The sequence below is a fragment of the Lissotriton vulgaris genome, chromosome 4_1, assembly GCF_964263255.1.
Source record: "Lissotriton vulgaris chromosome 4_1, aLisVul1.2, whole genome shotgun sequence".
NCBI classification, from domain to species: domain Eukaryota; kingdom Metazoa; phylum Chordata; class Amphibia; order Caudata; family Salamandridae; genus Lissotriton; species Lissotriton vulgaris.
Genome location: NC_141691.1, coordinates 605,553,757 through 605,573,409, shown reverse-complemented (window position 1 = coordinate 605,573,409; position 19,653 = coordinate 605,553,757). Strand labels below are relative to the sequence as shown.

At 42.8% G+C, this 19,653-nt stretch overlaps 1 protein-coding gene across 2 annotated transcripts in view; it reads left to right on the top strand.

The window, feature by feature from the left end:
• ELMO1 (engulfment and cell motility 1) overlaps positions 1-19,653 on the top strand; it is a 1,507,126-nt gene that overhangs the window by 367,114 nt on the left and 1,120,359 nt on the right. For both annotated transcript variants that reach the window (XM_086964835.1, XM_086964834.1), the window contains one exon: positions 6,325-6,397. In XM_086964835.1, the coding sequence (XP_086820961.1) occupies positions 6,325-6,397 (73 nt within the window). The remainder of the gene's footprint in view (positions 1-6,324; positions 6,398-19,653) is intronic.

Sequence of the window (19,653 nt, the reverse complement as noted above, 5' to 3'; positions counted from 1 at the left end):
CCTAAGTTTCGTTTTGATGAACACTCCCTTTGAATCTATGCATAACTGTCTTTTGCAACGTGTTCCTAATCGTTATTTCATCTGCAAAGAGTGTGAACGAACTCCAGGCCTTGCCGTCCAGCAGCCATACTCCTCGTTCTTCCCGGACAAATCGAACCTCCTGACAAAAGCTCTATTAATACCAAAGCTAGCTATGCTCTTCTCCATTGGACAATCCATTTAATTGTCAGCTTTCTACTTTCCACCTCATCCCTCTAAGGAGGAGGAATGGCTCCACCGCTTTGAACCTATGAGGATATAGAAATCGGCACTTATACGATTAACTGTTTGAGAGCTTCTCCAGTACGAAAAGTGAAAAGCAGTGCAAAGAGAACAAATTCCCAATGAGTTGTCTTATGCATTAAGACCTGCTATGAGTTTGCTAAAAAAAAAAGTGAAGGCTTGCCCCTCCACTCTGCTGTACCCCACTCCACTCTGCTGTACCCCACTCCATTTTGTGGCACGCCACTCTCCTGTATGCCACTCCACTCTCCTGTACGTCACTCCACTCTCCTGTACAACACACCACTGTACGGTATTTCACTCTACACCACTCCACTCTGTAATATTCCACACTATGCCAAACCACTATATGCCACTCCATTCATTCTATGCGACTTCACTGTATGCCATTCCACTCCACTCTATGCCCCTCCACGCTATGCCACTCCTCTCTCTCACTCCTCTCTATGCCACTCCACTCTGTGCCACTCTACCGCGCTGCTCTACGTCACGCTGCTCTACGTCACGCTGCTCTATGTCATGCTTCTTTACGTCACTTTGCTCTGCTCAACTCTGCTCTGCTCAACTCTGCTCTGCTCTACTCTGCTCTACCCAAGTCAGCTATCTACCCAAGTCAACTCTGCTCTACCCAGCTCTGCTCTACCCTGCTCTGCTCTACCCTGCTCAACTCTACTCTACTCCACTCAACTCTGCGCTTCTCTGCTATACTCAGCTCTACTTCACCCTTCCTACCATACTCCACTCTACCCTACTCTACTCTACACCACCTTATGATACTCTCCTCTTCGTTACGGTAGGACCTTCCACTAATTAAGACTCCATTCAATGACACTCCACTCTACAAACTGAAACACTTTTATTAAAAAATCGTTGAAGTTCTATGAAAAAAACAATGGTTGAAGCTTAGTTGTGGGCAGGAAGTTTGTATTTATTTTTACATACCAAATTTAAACTACACAAACACTAGAAATTATAAAGTTATAGTTCTACCGTAAATCTATAATTTACACACCATCTTCAAATTACTATAACTTGCACAACTCGGTACACACTGTTGGCAACTCATTAGACGCACTACATTAACTATAACTAGCCAATCTACCAAACATTGCATTTTATAAATGATTTCATTACACATCATGAGTCTTGTTAGTTATGCTATTATTTAACATGCAATAAGTAATGTAATATGAACGGGTATAAGCAGTGCATGGATAAGGCACAAGTTATATAGTTAATGTTGGTTGTCGAGCAAGTAGCCAACAGTGCGTACGGATGTGCAGCAGTTATATTAACTTAATTTGAAGGTGATGTTTAAATTATAAATTTAAGGTACAACTATATCTTTATTACACACATGGACATATACACACACACACCTTCCCACCCAACCTCAAATAGTGGGATTGTCTAGCAGAATATCTTCAATCTGTGTCCAGTGCACAGGATAAATCTGGGAGCTCAACTGCGTCCTCCTTGGAAAATTCCTGGACCTGGGAAGACGGCCTTGCTGGAAGAAGGCCTTGCTGGAAGAAAAGGACTCCAAGAATCATAACTGCTGCAAGAAAGATGATTCCTAACCTCAATTGGACCCACGTGGACTGTAACTGCTTTATTAGGGCCTGGTGGCTGGCCTTTTGCTTGCTTGCTCAAGCAGGCACATAAACAGGATGACTCCTAACGTGCAGTCGAGAACTGGACCTTGCAAGACCCCTGACTAGAGTGTTCTTGTGCCTAAAAACCTAACCAGAGGACCTGTGGTTGCTGGGCTGATCAGAAAGAACTTTTCTAACAGGGGAAAAGTGAGACTTTGTCAGGAAGTTGCTGGGGTTTGCCCACAAAGTTTGATTCCTAGCCTCGCAGGAAAACCAATTTTGTCCTACTATCAGCTCTTTCGCTGGTTCAGCTACAATTTATTGGTGAAAATATCCACCCTCTGCTTCTTCACGGTTTGCCTGAAGAATGTCTGACAAAATGTTGATTACAAAAATATCGACCTACAAAAATATCGCAACAAAAATTTTGTTTACAAAAAATATCAACATGCTAGCTCTAACAAGGTAAGTACAAAAATATCAGAAAAAAAATATCGATGTCAAAAATATTGTAATTAAAAAATATTGTTTTTTTACATTAATAAATATGTAATAAAAATAAAATAATTCATATAAATGTAATGAGCATAGTTAAAAATGTTATCATATTTAAAATTAATTAATATACATAATTTAATAAAAACATTAATAATATACATATAATCCATACTATATACTTCCGTAATAATAACTTTAGAAAAAATATTTTTATTAACTTATAAATAAATAAAAATATTATGAATTACAAATAAATGTATACACATAAAATAATATAAATACAAATTAATAAAAATGTAAAACAAATTTAAAAAAGTAAGTAAATGTTGGATAGCGTAGGGGTAAAAAATACTATTCCAACTCCAGAGAGTGCAACAGTAGGGAAAGTGTTGGATAGCGTAAGGGTAAAAATTACTATTCCCACTCCAGAGAGTGCAACAGTAGGGAAAGTGTTGGATAGCGTAGGGGTAAAAATTACTATTCCAACTCCAGAGAGTGCAACAGTAGGGAAAGTGTTGGATATCGTAGGGGTAACAATCATCATTCCAACTCCAGAGAGTGCAACAGTAGGGGGAAGTGTTGGATAGCGTGGGGGTAAAAATTAATATTCCCACTCCAGAGAGTGCAACAGTAGGGAAAGTGTTGGATAGGGTCGTGGTAAAAATTACTATTCCAACTCCAGAGAGTGCAAGAGTTAGGGAAAGTGTTGGATAGCATAGGGATAAAAATTACTATTCCCACTCCAGAGATGGCAACAGTAGGGAAAGTGTTGGATAGCGTAAAAGTTAAAAAATAACATACCTATAAATAAATTAATATTTTAAAATATTTAAAAAATAATTATTAAATAAATATAAGCGATTTACAAATACCAATACATAATTATTAAAAACATAATTAGCAATAAATAATTAAGTACAAATAAATTAATAATAAATACCAATAAATAATAAATTACCAATTAATAATTAATTAACAATAATATACTTAACAAAACAATTATTTAAAATAAATTATAAATTACATTTAAATTACACCCCTCCCTAGTCCCCTATAAACTCATAACCCACTACAGAACATAATTATCAATGAATCAATATTAATGACCAATTAATACAAACTAATTACCATTTAATTAAAATTAATTTATAACTCCTAAAAATTAATAATTAATTTAGTATAATTAAATTACTTCCCACCCTATTCCCCTATAATCCCATAACCTGCTACAGAACATAATTATCAATAATCAATTAATTAAAATGAATTACCAATTAATAAAAATGAATTACTAATTAATTAAAATTAATTTATAATTCCTACAAATTAATAATAAATTTAGTATCATTAAATTACTTCACACCTTATTCCCCTATTATCCCACAACCCACTACGGTACTAAAATACAAAATTCACTTAAATTACATAAATACAGATAAAATACATATTAAATACATAATAGTATACATAAACATAATATAAAAATCGATATTAGTAACATCGATATTAGTAACATCGATATTACTAACATCGATATCAACAAAATCGATATTACCTACCTTCGAAATTCTGTTCCATCGATATTAAAAATATCGATATAACTTACCTTCTATATTATGTCCCTTCGATATTTAAACCTCGACATTATTTTATGTCGATATTTAAAAATCGATATTTTGTCTGCCAGCCTTGCCTGAATCCGTATCTAGATGCTGGTCAACTGTAAACAGTGCATTGATTGTCATTTTATTGTTTTGGGGTGTTTTTTGCCTAAAAACTTTGGAAACTCACATTTCGTGTTAGCCTTATTAATTTTTGAGAATATTGATGTATTTTTACTTAATTTATTCTCTTTTTTTCATAATTGCTTTGGTGTTCTAGTTTGTTGTTTTCTGAGTTCTAAAATTGTAGGGATGCTTGAACTTAACTTGCATTTCTTTGGGGGAAATGCCTGCTACTTGTGCTGCAGCTATTAGGAATTAAGAAGAGATTCTCCAGGGTCTTTGCTTTAAAATCAACAGAGATTTTATTTATTATTATTATTATTATTATATTTATTTTTGTAGAGCGCGCAGCTACCCGGAGGTTTCCCGGCGCTAAAGACTTTTTGAGCAAAGATACAGTGGGGGGACAAAAGGGTTTGTGGGAGGATTATTGATTGAACAACCATGTTTTTAGGTTCCTACGGAATTGGAGGTAGCTTTTGTCCGTGCGGAGCTGGATTGGGAGGGAATTCCAAAGAGAAGGGGCAAGGTAAGAAAAGGAGCGTCCACCCATTCTTACTCGAGTTATCCTGGGTACCTGAAATTGACGTTGGCTTGAGGAGCGTAGGGTTCTTGGGGGGCAATATTGATGAACAAGGGTGCTCAGGTAAGATGGTGCTTTGCCTGCCTTAATTCTGTGCATGAAACACAAGGCTTTAAATTTTGTGCGGCTTTCGATTCGAAGCCAGTGTAGACTACGTAGACCAGAGGAGGTGGAAGATTTTTTGGGTATTTTGCTAAGCAGCCTGACCGCTTCGTTTTGTATTGTTTGAAGTTACTTGTGACTTCTTTACAGGATCCCAGGTACAAGATGTTGCCATAGTCCATCCTAGATGTAATTAGGGCCTGGACTACGGTTTTTTGTGTGTCCTGGGGGAGCATCCACATGATTTTTCTGAGCCACTTGAGAATGGTAAAACAAGTGCCTGCAACTCTGACCGCTTGATGTTTCATAGACATTTGGTCATCAAAAATGATGCCAAGATTGCGAGCGGTTTTGGAGGGAGAGGGTGTAGGTCCCATCTGAGGAGGCCAGTGTTGGGGGCCCCATAAGGCAGTGTGTTTACCAAACAAAAGCAGTTCGGTCTTTCCTCCATTGAGTTTTAGTTTATTATCATGCATCCATTTGGCAATGTTGTTAAGGCCGGAGCAGAGGGAAGACGGGTTATTTATTTATTTATTTTTGAAATTTATACAGCGCGAACAAATGCCCGTAGGCGTCTCGGCGCTAGATACTGTATGTGAAGTTCCCAAAGACTAAGTCAGCTGCTATTCTTGACCAAACAGCCAGGTCTTTATTTTTCTACGAAATTGCATCAAGGACGGGCTTTCTCTGATGGCAACTGGCAGAGAGTTCCACAGACTGGGAGCAGCCACCAAGAAGCGTCTATCGCCCCAAGTGACTGTTTTGGTACGTGGTATCAGCAGAAGAATGTGCATTAGCGGAGAGTGAATAAATGAGCTGAGTATCGTCAGCATATGAGTATATCGTCAACCCAGATTGTTCAGCTAAAGTAGCAAGGGGACTGATATACAAATTAAACAAAATGGGGCTGAGAATCGAGCCTTGGGGAACCCCAAATTGTGAGTCGTGAGTTTTTGAGGAGGATGTAGAAGAAAAGACTTGGAAAGTTCTGTCAGTGAGAAAACATTTGAGCCATGCAAGGGCAGATCCAGTTATGCCACAAGTTTGCAAGGTGTTGAGAAGGATGGTGTGGGAAACCGTGTCAAATGCGGCACTGAGGTCGAGTAAGATGAGTGCCACGGTTTCCCCTTTGTCAACTTGCAGGCGTATGGTCTCGGAGACCCCTAGAAGGGTTGATTCGGTTGAAAAACCTGCCCTAAATCCCGACTGGGATGTGTGAAGGAGGTTGTTTGTTTCTGTAAAGTAAGTAAGTTGGGTGACAATGTTTTTCCAAGACCCCAGGGGGACAGTTATTGTAAATTCCACCAATTTATTGGATAACGGTATATCCCATTACCGTATTCCTGAGATATACAGATTACCTTATAGTACAATACACATAAACCTTGGCTCTTACTTCCATTTTGAAGTTATTTTACTCAGAATAAGTGTATGCATCCTGTCTTATATTGCTCTTGATCACATCTCATGCTATTAGGTTGTTGGTGTTGACCTAGTTGAAAAAGAGTGCGGTTTCTAATTAATGTATTGTTTGTTTCAGGTGGTCTCTTCCAAACCACGAAAACTATTCATTGCAGCATGCTGATGGCACAAATTTTTATATCACAGAAAAAGTAAGTAAATATTTTGGAAATTCTTTTTCAAAAAGGTGACTTGTAGTAAGATCTAAATTTATAAAAGTCTTTTTTAACTTGTAATTCAGCTCTCCCAATGTACTATCATTATTTTCTGTCTTGCTGTTTGTCCAACTTTGTTTGAAGATGACCTTTGTAATGTGCATGTGATTGCTTGCTTCATTTTTTGTACTTATGTCGTATGTTCTCTGATCTAACGTATCCACATATTAAGCCTGGAATCCCCTCAGTATTCTAATTAAATGTTTTGTAAATGGGGTGTCCACATAGGACAATTCCACACAGTACAGAAGTCGGTTTGCAAAAAAAAAAAAAGATGACGTATGAATCTAAGAAGTTAATATTTTTGCATTGTTTGCCTGGCTATGAGTTTGAGAAGCATTGTTAATGTTATTTTGTCATAGGCCTTCCTAGGTGTAAGCCTTCTGATGATTTGATAAAGCTCTGAATTACACATGTGTAATTTACTGATGATTCGAACAAGTGTTTATCTTACTCCTGAAGAGGTGTTGTCTAAGTCAGAAGGTAAAATCTTTACCTTCAGTCAGTCTTCGTTGGTGAGTGGATGCGGGGTTGACTTTCTCCTTCTTCCAGGGAGCCAGAACCAATACCGGTTTCCTTAAAACAGTGGGCCTGGTCTCAGTCAGTTAGATTTCAGTTTGCCTTGTTGGTTAGCAGCTGGCTTGCTGTTTGCTTCCTGATTGCTTTTTCAATCTCAGACCTCCAAGATGCTTAGTGGCACTCCACCACTGATCCGGCATGCAGATTCTGTGGTGCAATATTAGTGAACCGTCTGAAGAGGTAGTTTACAATCAGTGAGGTAGAGTGGAATGAGCCTACTATTAGTCAATGTTGTAATGTCTCAGAAAGCAAATGGCAGGCAAGCAAACCTTGATTGCTGGCACCCTCAGACAGCAGAGCCTGACCGCATAAACTACCAAGACAGCAGTGCCAGTGAACAGCAAAGTGAGAGGAAGTTAACATGAAGCCTTGCTCTGTGCTCAGTAGCCCACAATACTCAACATCAACTATCCGCTTTAGCCAAGGGAACAGGATCATGGGGTATTATAATGCTGGTAAAACGCCCCACCTTGCACTCACACCTTTCGCAGTACTTACCCCGACTGCCGGTGACCCATGCATTCAGCTGATTGGCCATCTTCTGCACCTCATCTGTCTCTGGTGTCTTGAGTGCGACCACGCCACCAAGACCTCCATCGATTGTCGCGCCATGCACCTCAATGCCTTGAGGCAGAGGCATAGGTTCGGGGAGGGGGTGTGTTTGCCATTTTAGACTCCCCTAATAAATTTACTTTCTGATGAATAGCTGGGTACATATGATTTCAGTCAGGAATGGTAAGGTATCTGTCGGATTTCACCGGACATTTTTGCTTGCACACACTGACAAACCACACATACTCTCATCTATGTTTTGAAAGTCATAAAAAATGTAGATTATTTTACCAAACATTGTTTCTCTCTCACTTGGTACTCCTACCAATTCACATTCCTCTCCCTTCTTGCTGCCTTTAAGACCCTGCCATGCTACCTCCTTGTCTCATGATGTATTTTAACATTTTATGCAAGCATGATGGGTGCGCCTCAGTGCCAGTCAGGTCCCCTTGGATCCACAGATTAATCGGACCAGTCGGGCCACCTTGACTTTCCCCTGCGCTGGTCTAGTTGTTGATGCGCCCAGTGCCGCCGGCGCCCTCCAGCGGTGACGTCCTCATTCTTATCCCAGACTCTGACACACAGTCAGGGGGGCATCATCTGACGCTGACTTCAGCACCGACTGGAGACGATCCCTCCAGGCCAGAGCCTGAGCCCTGTTTCTATGGGCTAGGACTTGAGGAAGATTGGTGTGGGACACTGGACCCTGAAGGGTATCCGTTCCTAGACCTGAACAAGTGGCACTCTGGTGTCCCTGGGGAGTCCCAAACTGGAGCCCATTCACTATAATAAGACCGTCCCTGTCAGGCCCTACAGTCCGACCAGAGTTTGGCCGCTGCAAACAGTATCTTCAGCCAAACTTTTTTGTAAAATTTAGGGGCACCAAATTTATACATGAAACCTACCTCCCCTACATCCCTCAACATAGCTGTAAACATACTGCCAATCAGAGAAGTGTCTGGGCTAAGAAGTAACATCCTGCAGTTTTTTAGTTGATACGCCCAACAGTACAACTGGAAGTCCGGTAGACTCATACCACTTTGAGGGAGTTTACGCCTTAGTTTTTTCCAAGACAACCTGATCCCCTTGCCTGCCCAGATAAATGAAGAGATCAACCCTGTATTTTAAGTAGCTCAGTTTATTGAACTCCAGGGGGATATTATGAAAAAGATAGGCATATTTGGGAAGGACACACATCTTAACCAGATTAACCCGCCCATAAATGGACAACTGGATATTCTGCCACCTCTTAAGTAAAACATCCACCTCCTTTGAGACTCTCTCAAAGTTGGATTTAGTAATATCTTTGAGATCTTGAGTTAATATTACTCTGAGGTATCTTAACTCCTTGGATAGCCTAACTCCTTGACCTACGATGTTCCAGGCCATGATCTCAATTTTATCGTTATTAACCTCATAGCCAGATAACCTCCCAAAAATCTCCACTTCCTCGAGTAACTCAGCTAGTGCAGAATTAACATTTGATGATAATAAAATCAAGTTGTCGGCATATAATGCTAATTTTCTCGTAAACCCATTTACAGCAAGGGGCCGATCTTTTCATTCTGCCTTAAGCTCTGAGCCAAAGGCTCTATATACAGATCAAAAGAATAGGGGACAATGCCTAGTACCTCGCTCTATTGAGAACCCTGAAGTGAGGAAGCCAGTAACCAAGATCTGAGCCCGGGTAGCTTCATAGATTTTCCCGAGAACTCCCCTAAACATATCGCCAAAGCCGAATGCCTTCAAGGCCCTGTTCAGATAGTACCAGTTGACTCTGTCAAAAGCTTTTGCTGCGTCGACAAATATGATTGAGAGGGGGGCACAGGTCAACTGCAGCAATTAAGGTGTAGACCAAATCCAGCATCTGCCTACCCGGGAGGAATACCTTCTGATCTTCATGAACTACCAACCCCACGATCTTACAGAGCCGGGCATTCAAAATCCTTGCAAAGATCTTGTAATCACAGTTTAACAGTGATATCGGCCTATAGGATTTGCACTGTGTTGGGTGCTTCCCTGGGTTCAATATTAGTGTGATAACAGCAACTCTCCATGAGTACGGTAAAGGGGAAATGCCTCCAAGAATTTCATTACACAATTTCAACCAGATCGGGAAAATTTCTTCGGATATTAAGACATAGACCTCCAATGGAACCGCATCGGGTCCAGCAGCTTTCCCTTTCTTTGCCATGTTTAAGATATCAGATAACTCGCTTCCTGTTATTTCTTGAGTAAGTGTTTTTTGAATAGCCGAATTCAGCTTAGGAAGCGGTTTACCAGTAAGCCACAGATCTATTACCTCCTTCTCAACCGATAGATCCTCATGATATAGACCTTGAAAGAATTCCATGAAGGCCTGTTCAATACTACCTTTATCCTCCATTACCTGGTTACCCACTGTGATCTTACTAATATAACTAGTTGACCTTTCTACTCTACTCTTCATAGCAAGGAGTTTACCACAATTCTCACATTGATCAAAATTCCTCATGTTACTTACTTCCCACTTCTGGAGCATAATCTCTTCCGTTATAAGTCTGCACGTCAACTGGTGATCTTCAACCCTCCCTAGTAAACTTTCTTTCTCTGTACCGTGGGCCTGACCAGACTTTAATACTGCCTAAGCTTCTGCTAGCTGCCCCTCCACATCTGCCATCTTTTTTTTCGGATCTAGCCCAACCTATAGCTATGCCCTTCAACGTACCTCTCAGCCAAGCCTTAAAGGCATACCACACTATATATAGGGGGACTGAGTCCAAATTGTGCTTGAAAAAAATAGCGGTTTCCCTCTTTATTAAGCCAGGAAGAAAAGGTTGAAGGAGAAGTCTCTTATTCAGGGTCCATCTCCTTAAGGTGTGCTCTGGCAGAAGAACCAAGTTAAAAGCTATAGCCCCATGATCAGAGAGGTGAATAAGCAGATATTCAATCAACCTGACATTACCTAATTCCGAGAGTTCTATGAAAATGTAATCCATTCTAGAGTAATTACCACATTTTTTTGCTATAATAAGAATACTCCCTAGCATCTACCATTTTTTTCCGCCAAACATCACACAGGTTGAGATTTTTTAATATTGTAGCAAGATGAGCTCTAACCTGTGGTGCTGCTTATCTGTGTCCTGGGGGAAGATCTTTCTAGTTTATTATTTAAAAGAACATTAAAATCTCCACCTAGTATCAGGGGGGCCTCAAAATCTGCAAGAGCAAGACAGAGGTTATTTAGCGGATAAATATCGTCCTCATTGGGACCATAATAGCTGGCTAAAGTATATTTAGCACCCTGACACCTGACTTCAGCGATTACCCAGCGTCCTCTATCATCCACCTGCGACCTAATCAGCTCTACACCAGAATTTACCTTCAGGATTATGGCCACCCCCTTCGAGCACATTGTTGATCAGAAGCTACAATCTTGGCGACCCATCTTTGTTTACCAAACAATGCCTTACATTCAAACTGTAACAATTGCGTCTCTTGAAGCAAGAGGATCCTGGCAGGGCTATCTTTAAGGTATTGCATTACAAGGCTTTGCCTTCTCTTAACTCTTAGCCCATTCACATTCCAGCATAAAGCCTCCAGGAATCCACCACCCGAGACTAGATCTATCCTCCATCAATATCCTGGTCCCCCCCTTGCAACATCTACGGACGGTGGTTAAATCACATGAGATCATTATTATATACATCTCTGTTGCTTCTTGGCAGACTGAAAACTTTACACAAAACCGAGCAGACGCAAAACTAAATATACGAATTAAACAAACCATACACAAGATCGCAGGTAAAGGAGATCTTATGACTGTGGAAGTACTGGTAAATTTCGTTGTAAATGTCTTAAAAGACAGTAATAGAGTGTGGCAAGTATGTTTTTGCTGCATAAGGTGTGGCTACCTCCCTAATATCCAAAGCGGGAAAGTATTGCTTCAAGTCAGACCAAATTTCTGCATCCATATTTACCATGCTGCTGAATCTTCAAATTCAAAGACAGGTTCCTCTTATTTTTAGGTACAAGAGAACCTCTAGGTTTTTATCAGCCATGTAAAATGGAATTTTGTTTTGAAACATTAAGCAATGCTTCTTTTCACAGAATTTAGGGTTACCCGTTGGGTATAACAATGACATAAGATTTGTTCTGTGGGGTTTATTTTGGTTCTAGAGTGCTTTAGTGCATTTTCTTTTGTCCGCTGTCCGAGTTGCTGCAACCTCATAATACAATATATTGTGAGTTTTTACTTCATATAGCGGGCACCTCTGTTATCAAGACCTGTAACGTACTAGGAGGAAAAATGTCTGACTAGTTGCAAAATGTGCATGGGGTGAATCACAAACATATCCATTTGTCAAGTTATTTGAGCAAGGCAAGAAATATAAATATAATTGTGTTTGAATCAGACAAAAATGAGGCATTTGGTATACAGGCACTGCCACAAGTTCTGACCAGACTAATTGCTTAAGGGCAAAGTTTTTGGAAGAAAGGAAGTTGGATTTATACTTTCAAAAGTGCCCAGTACCAATTATATTTTTCTGTTAGGAAAATGCAAAAAAGAAATGAATTCATTTGCACATGATTTCGGAAGTTCGCCAGGAAAACAGTAGCTACTGACCAACATGGTAAACAGGAGCTAATGGTTTGTAATATTCTTTGTCTCCAAGAAAGTGCATGGCATGACATTTAGATGCCTACAGTTGATGCATTGTTTCTTTAACGTCATGTGAAAATATTATTGGGTTCTCAGGGTCATGATGCTCTCTTATTAAAGGCTTGTTGTCTAAATCACAATCGTGCTTTTGTGGGAAAAGCGTCTCTGAAAATTCAGAGGAGAGAGGCCATGACATTTCTTTTATTTTTTTTGTCTACTTTTGTTTGCGTCTGAGCTTTATTTCACGAGGCTTCACAAGTTAAGTGAGGACTAGTAATTTGCTTGTTATACATAATGCAGTATGGCTGGTGGGTGAGGACTTTGACATTTAACTTATACATCTGTATAATCCTTATTATTCAGAAAAAATCTTAAGCATTCTTCTGGTGTGCCTAAGAACGCATACATTGGGTAGTCAAGGCACACACCTGGTCCATGTGTTCATCAGTGCAAACAGTGAGCGGTCCCCTTTTTGCACAGTAAGCCCAGTCACCAACCCCCTAAGTCAGCATGCCTCCACTCTCCATCCTCCTAGATTTTCTTGCTGTGAGAACATTTGGCTGTAGAGGATGCCTTAGATGATGCCAGTGCACATCATGAGAATAGACAATATTTTTCAGGTGGACTGATCGTCATATTCACCTCTATCAGCCTATATATCACTTCATTTGCATCTTCAATATTACTCAAAAACGGGAAACATCCTTTACAACGCATCTTTTACAACGCACTACCATTACGACGCAACTTTTACAACGCAAGTCATTACAACGAATTGCGCTGGAGAGCGCTCTAGGATAGGGAATAGTTTAATTACTATCGAACACCTTCCCTACTATCCACGGGGACTGGAGTTGGAATAGTAAATTAAACTATTCACTATCCAGCGCCCCCCAACGCAAGTCGTTGTAACGACTTGAGTTGTAAAAGTTGCGTTGTAATGGCATGTGTTGTAAAAGCATGCGTTGTAATGACATAGATCCCTCAAAAACTACTTAAGGCACCAGCAATTATACCAAAACTGATCGTGCCCTGAGAAGTACACTTTAACCATGCATCATCCTTTCTCCTAGTAAAAGCTCATTCAGTCCAGCTGATCTCCAGTTCTGCTTTTACAAGTGATTGTTCTCACGATGTTGTCTCGTGCAATGTTATGAAAGTGTCCATCCCTAGCCATCAGGTACCATAGATTTTCCATTGCATTCACAATAGCAACCACTCCACTCACAATAAGGTGACCTGCAACAAGAACTCCAGTGCACGACAATCGAAATATTGGCTATATATATGGCTGATAACCCAGCTAAATTACAAAATAAAATGATGGATCGATTGTTTTAACTTTTCAAACACTCCCTTCCAGTCACAGATCTGGATTTAATCCTTTGTTATTTTGCTCACCACGTGACCCCAGCTTGGACCCAGCCAAATGTAAATCAGTCTTGACCCTGCTCCCCATGGGAACAGCCAAGCCTGGTCCTCCCTGGACCGGAAACAAGCATCCTGGGACCGGTTTTGGGGTATGACCTCATCAGCCATGCTAGCTAGAATCAAATGGTGCATCGAGCAAGGGACTCACGTCTGGGCATACTCTTAGCCATTTAGGGCACATATAGCAACGTCACAAAATAAAATGGCGGACAGTGTGTCAACTTTGCAAACACTCACCCCCAGTCACAGAGCTGGGCTTATTCCATCGTTATTTTGCTTGCTACATCACACATTCTAGCTGCCATTATTAGGATGATCCTCCCCCGTACATATCTTGCTGAACAATCTGTACATTTACATAGTGAGGCCAAGGGTGATAGAAGTTGTTTGTAGACAGGGCTCAAGTCTGGGTACCACTCGGGTGGACGGTGTCCCCCCACTTATTTTACCGGGTGGAAGCCGTCCCCCCTGCCAAACAGATGGACTTCACTCTTTGGCCTCTCTGGGGCGAGACCGGAGCTCACAGCACGCTCGTCACGCGCTGGCTTCTCAGATACAATAGCATCTAAAGGGTGAGCGAGAGGAGGCAATGAGCCCGATGGTGTAAGCCACCTTTCGTGACGTCACTTCCTGTTGTGACGTCACTTCCGGTGACAGCGTATCCCCACTTATTTTTTTCGGACTAGTGCCCTGTTAGTAGACCACTTCTTCACAGTGTTACTCCTCAAAGGATGAGGGATAAAATGGTCATGAAAGAAATGAAGAAGCGGGTGGGGCTGAGACTACAGAACAAATAAAGCGTCCCCTTGGTCGTCCCCTGGCCACCGCCATACACAGGAAGAGTGGGGGCAAGAATCCCCTGCTCGCCCTCTCTCAGGCTGCAGGTTGGGGTGAAAAGGTAGACTGTTGGAGCCTGTGGCTGGTCCCAGAGAGGGTTCTAACTAAATTGAGGTCGTCAAATTATAATTTATATTCCCATAAACTAACGTAAATCCTCTTTGAGGGTAGTGGAACGGGCAAATCCACCTTAAATATGACCCTTCGTCCTCACACCCATTGCCAGGATTTTGTCATAAATTATACAATCTATATAGTTTTGCAAAAATACCTGGCACAAGTAGTTGCTTTGTTTCGTTGTTTTAATTCTGTTTGTTGTGTGACTGCTTTGCTTGTGCATAAATAGCCGTTTCTGTACTTGTGATTAACGTGTGACTCATGGGAATGTGTCGACGCTTTTCCTTCAGCGCACCCGGCATTGTTTTCTTCGGTCACGTGTTTTCCTCTCATTTCGACAATGATATGTTTGTCCTTCACTGTAATGCACCGGGTGTTTCATTGATTCCCCGCCCCCTCCTGCGGTTATTCTTTCAGAGTTGAGAGCATTGAAAGACTGTTGTCCCTGTTTGAGCTGCTGTAAAACATCATCAAATTATATTCGCTAATGTACGATTTAGTCACCGGCTCGATCAACACGTAAATAAAATATTAGTCACGTTTTGGTTACTAAGCTACAAAAGCTCTTTAGTATCTTTCATAGTGCACAAGTAAGCACTGTTCACGACATTTTCGGTCCATGTATCTGAATGTGGGAACACAATGATCATATTTTTGTTCAGCTGTGGACAACATGGAGGGGGAAATAGCACAAATGAGTGTCTTCTGATAACTCCGAGCCTTACTCCTTCCTAGGTGTTTTTTGCGGTGTTATATAGCACGAACTCAGCCCGAAGGTATTCACATGAGTGGCAGTCACATTACACAAGGTCATTTTTAAAAACATTTTTTTAAAGCACGGGGTGTTTACATGATTGGCCCAGAATAAACGGATGTTGCCTGACGCCGAGACTCGAACCTGGTTCCCAATATTCAAAGTCGCCAAAGATGCCACATCCTCTCCCCATCTTTACTTTGTTATGTTATAGTTTTTGTAAAGCGCACTGGCGTAGCGAAACTTGAGGGGCCTCCCTGCAAGGCATGTGGAGGGGCCCCCTCTGGGCTCAACCGGGAGCTCTGCAGCCAGAATCCTGTGCTGAGGGGACCCCCTGAAGTTTTTTACGCCCTTGGTAAGGCTCATGGCTGCCCCAGCAAAGGAGCATCCCAGCGCTGATCTCAAACAGACAGAGGCGCGGGGAGGGAGCAGGAAAGGGAAGCAGATTACTTAGGAAAGAGGTGTTTTTATAGCCTTACGCAATGCCGTATGATTTTGGATGCTTCTGATGCTCACAGGGAGGCAGTGCTTAATTTGTAAAATATGAAGTGCAGGTGCTCAAATGTTTGTCGGAGGCCACACCTACTTTTCTCTGGCTCCACCCACTTTATCCGCTGGCTCCACCCACTTACTATATTAGCTCCACCCACCTTTTCAACTGGGACTGCTAAAAGTCAGAGGTAATATATATCTGGCTGATCCGAATTTCAGCATTGTGAACTAACTCTCTGACAAATGCAAAAGGAAGTGTTTTTTACATTGTGAGCCTTCCACAAGAAAGGACTTTACATATTTTATCACTTACACACTTTCTTGCACAGATCTCTACTTCAGGAGGGCTGAAAATGTCTGGTTTTCTTTGTGTTCATTTGTAATTTTAAGGTTTGTATTTACTCGTGCATGAATTAAAGCATGTTTTCTTTTAAGAAATAAAACAGATTATTTTTTGATTTATTCAGCATCAGTGTTTGCTTGGTGGAGTTCTGAATTTGTAACACGCTCTAGTTCTCTGAATAAGTCTTGCACAGCAATGACGCGCTACCCGAAAAGTCCAGTGCTAAACGGGGGAGATAGTGCTCGGTCTGGATCCAATAGTAATGTTGCCACAGGATACGAGAGATGAAAAAAATCAAACTGTCAAAAGCAGAGCCCAGTAACCCTGCGTTACACTGGCTGGGACCACCCAAACAATTACCAACATTTGAATCTGAACTGCAATATAGATGCAGTGTTAGCTCCCTCTGCTGTGGAATCACACACTTCAATGGCTGCAGTGCTTTTCAGTGCTGAGAAACACAGCTGTAGCATTGCAATGCATGAGTGCCGGCAGCAGGGCTTGTGTTCATGAGAAGTTGAAGTTCCTCCATCTTTTGACTTCCAACGGACAGATCTGTGGGACAGGGACTTGCTTGTTATTTTCTGCTTGCTGTTTGGGTAGCAAAAGCAGTGTGGTCTGTTGGCTTAGCAGATGAATAGGTCCACTGTATGGGTCTGTGTTCGACCTCATGGTCACAGGTTCAAATCCTGATAGGTCCACTCTGCCTTTCATCCTTCTGAGGTCGATAAAATGAGTACCATTGAGTTGGGCAACAATAAACATCTGTTATTCAGTGGCAAGAAGCCTACGAGTGAATCTGGGCTTTACAAATACACTTATGTGTGGTACAAAGTTGACATAGAAAGCAGCAGTTACCAATGACCTGGAAGAAAATAAGAGACAATGGCGGGTCTGTGATATGATAATAAAAGGTGGGTCTCAGTGTGAGTTGTGGTTCTACTGCAGTTACTACAGGATTTGTATTGTATCAAAAAAGTAATCTTCTCATGGCACTCTAAGACCTTGAATTAGTGTTAACTTTGGCTAGGAGAAAGTCTATACCTGACAGCAATATATTTACCATGCCTGGCACAGGAGCAGGAGAAAAGCTGCCCATTTCAGATTTATTTGTCACTACAGCATGGAAACATTAAATCTGGCAGTGGACGACAAGTAAAATGTCAGGTACCACTGATTCGTTTACATTAAATGAGCAAATCCCAATTAATTTTCCAGCATCCATCTATATGATGCTGTAGCTGGGATATTCAGACAACCGTGCAGGACAGGCAACAGATTATTTTTTATGAGGCTGCGTGCCACGGCCCGCGTGCGTGCCCTCCCTGCCCTGAAAAAAAACTGTGGTGTGCGCTCTAGCCTATCGGCGCATACGGGATGACGCGATGCGCCGTAGGCTAGAGCGTCATAGGCGCGCATGCGCAAAGAGAAAAGAGAAACGGCGCGAAAGGGGAAATCGGCAGTTGGCGACCGGAGCAGTCGGCGGTTAGACGCTCGGCGCCCTTAGTTTGTACCTTGTATCTTGTGACAGAAATAAACGTATACCTGTTCACCACTACCAGTGTCAGTGCATCAAGTGGGGAAATACGAACATTACAGTGGCGACGAGGCTGGGACCCGGACACCATCGGGCACAAGACGACAGCAAGGGAACTAACCCCCACTCCCACGAGCCAGTGAAGGCACAGGACCGACAAGGAGAGCAAGGGCGTGGCAGCAGCGCAACAGCACGACCAGAGGAAAGCCACCAACCTCAGGAAGCCAGGTCAGTGGGGCCCAAGACTCCAAAAGCCCCCAGGCAGCAACCTGGCAACCAAGGGAGATACCCCCGAGCCAGAGGAAGGGGGGAGGACTGCGCAGGCAGCGCACGCTTCGAGGGACAATACCCCAGGTAGCCCAAGGGGTCAAGGAGACACGGCAGGCAGCGCAGGAGCGCCCGGGGTACCCACCAATAGAACCCAGGAAGAAGGACCCAGAGGTGAAGCCAGAATGGCGAATCAGGCATCAGCCCTAATGGCGCCAGTTCCATTCCTAACCAGGCCAGGGGAACCCCAACTCAAATGGGAAGACTGGAAGGAATACTTCCTAAATTACATCGAGGCCCTAGAAGACGAGAGTGAGGGGGAATACAAGCCGGAAAGGAAGAAGAGGCTTCTGCTCCACAACTTAGGCCCAGAGGGGGTCAGAGTGTTCAAGAACTTGGTGCCCAAAGAGAGGGGCGCGGAGGAGACCGACGTCTTTGAGAACGCACTGGACGACCTGGACAGCCATTACCGCCCAGCAGTCTGCGTCTCGATAGACCGCTATAACTTCCAACAGAGGAAACAAGAGGCGGGAGAATCCATCGACGACTATGTAGCAGCCCTCCGCAGGTTGGCCATCACGTGTAGATATGGAAATTTACAGGATGAATACATAAAAGACCAAATAGTGATGCACACCACCAGCAGAGCAGTCCAAGATAAGCTATGGGCAATGAATGAAACCACCTTGAAAGAAGTAGTGGCGATGGTCAAAAAGGCGGAAAGGTCGAAGAGAGGCGCGGACGCGGCGAAAAGAGAAAGCGGGCCCAGACAGATGATTAACAAAATAGATGAAGCGCCGCAATCCAGTAAACCCAAAAGCATGCACGGGGACCCGAAGAAGGACACAAGAGCGTCGGGGAAGCAGATGCCTCGCTCCAGCCCAGGAGCGAAATTTGCGTGCTACAGATGCGGCAGTGCAGCGCACGCTGCCCAGGATAGGCGCTGCCCCGCGTTTCGCGCCAGGTGCTCGTTCTGCGGGTTGACGGGGCACTTTGAAAAGGTCTGCCGAAAGAAAGGATCGAAATCCACGGTCAAGTGCATCGAATCGGCCACGGCCAACGTCAGTGAAGAGGACGAGCAGGACGAGGATGACCTAGTGCTCTGCATCGAGGATCAAGTGCTGGACGTATCCGGGAAGCGCAGGGACAAACCCCGCACCCACATGCACATAGGAGGCGTCAAGGTATATGTGGCTGTAGATTCGGGATCCCCATGGACCATAATACAAAGATCGATATGGGAAGAGGATTTCGAGCCAGTTTTAGGCCCCGACCTGGAGCCGCCGGACATCAGACCCATCTCGTACACGGAAGATTCCATTCCATTGGTGGGATGCAAGGAATTGGTGTTCGAATTTAGAGGACGGTCAGCCTCATGCACCCTGTACGTAGCAGAAAAGGGCCCATCAGTGCTAGGGTGGAAAGACGCAGGTGCCCTCGGCATTGTTCTCAACCCCGGAGGGAAAGAACAGATCCTGCTAACAGACGAATGGCCCCTGTCGAAGGAGGAGGACTGGAAAGCAGCATACCCCAAGGTATTTGAGGGCACGGTTGGAAAACTGGATAAGTTCGTGCATAAGATGGTCCTGAAGGAGGGAGCAGTTCCGGTAGTACACAAAGTACGGAACATACCGATCTCCAC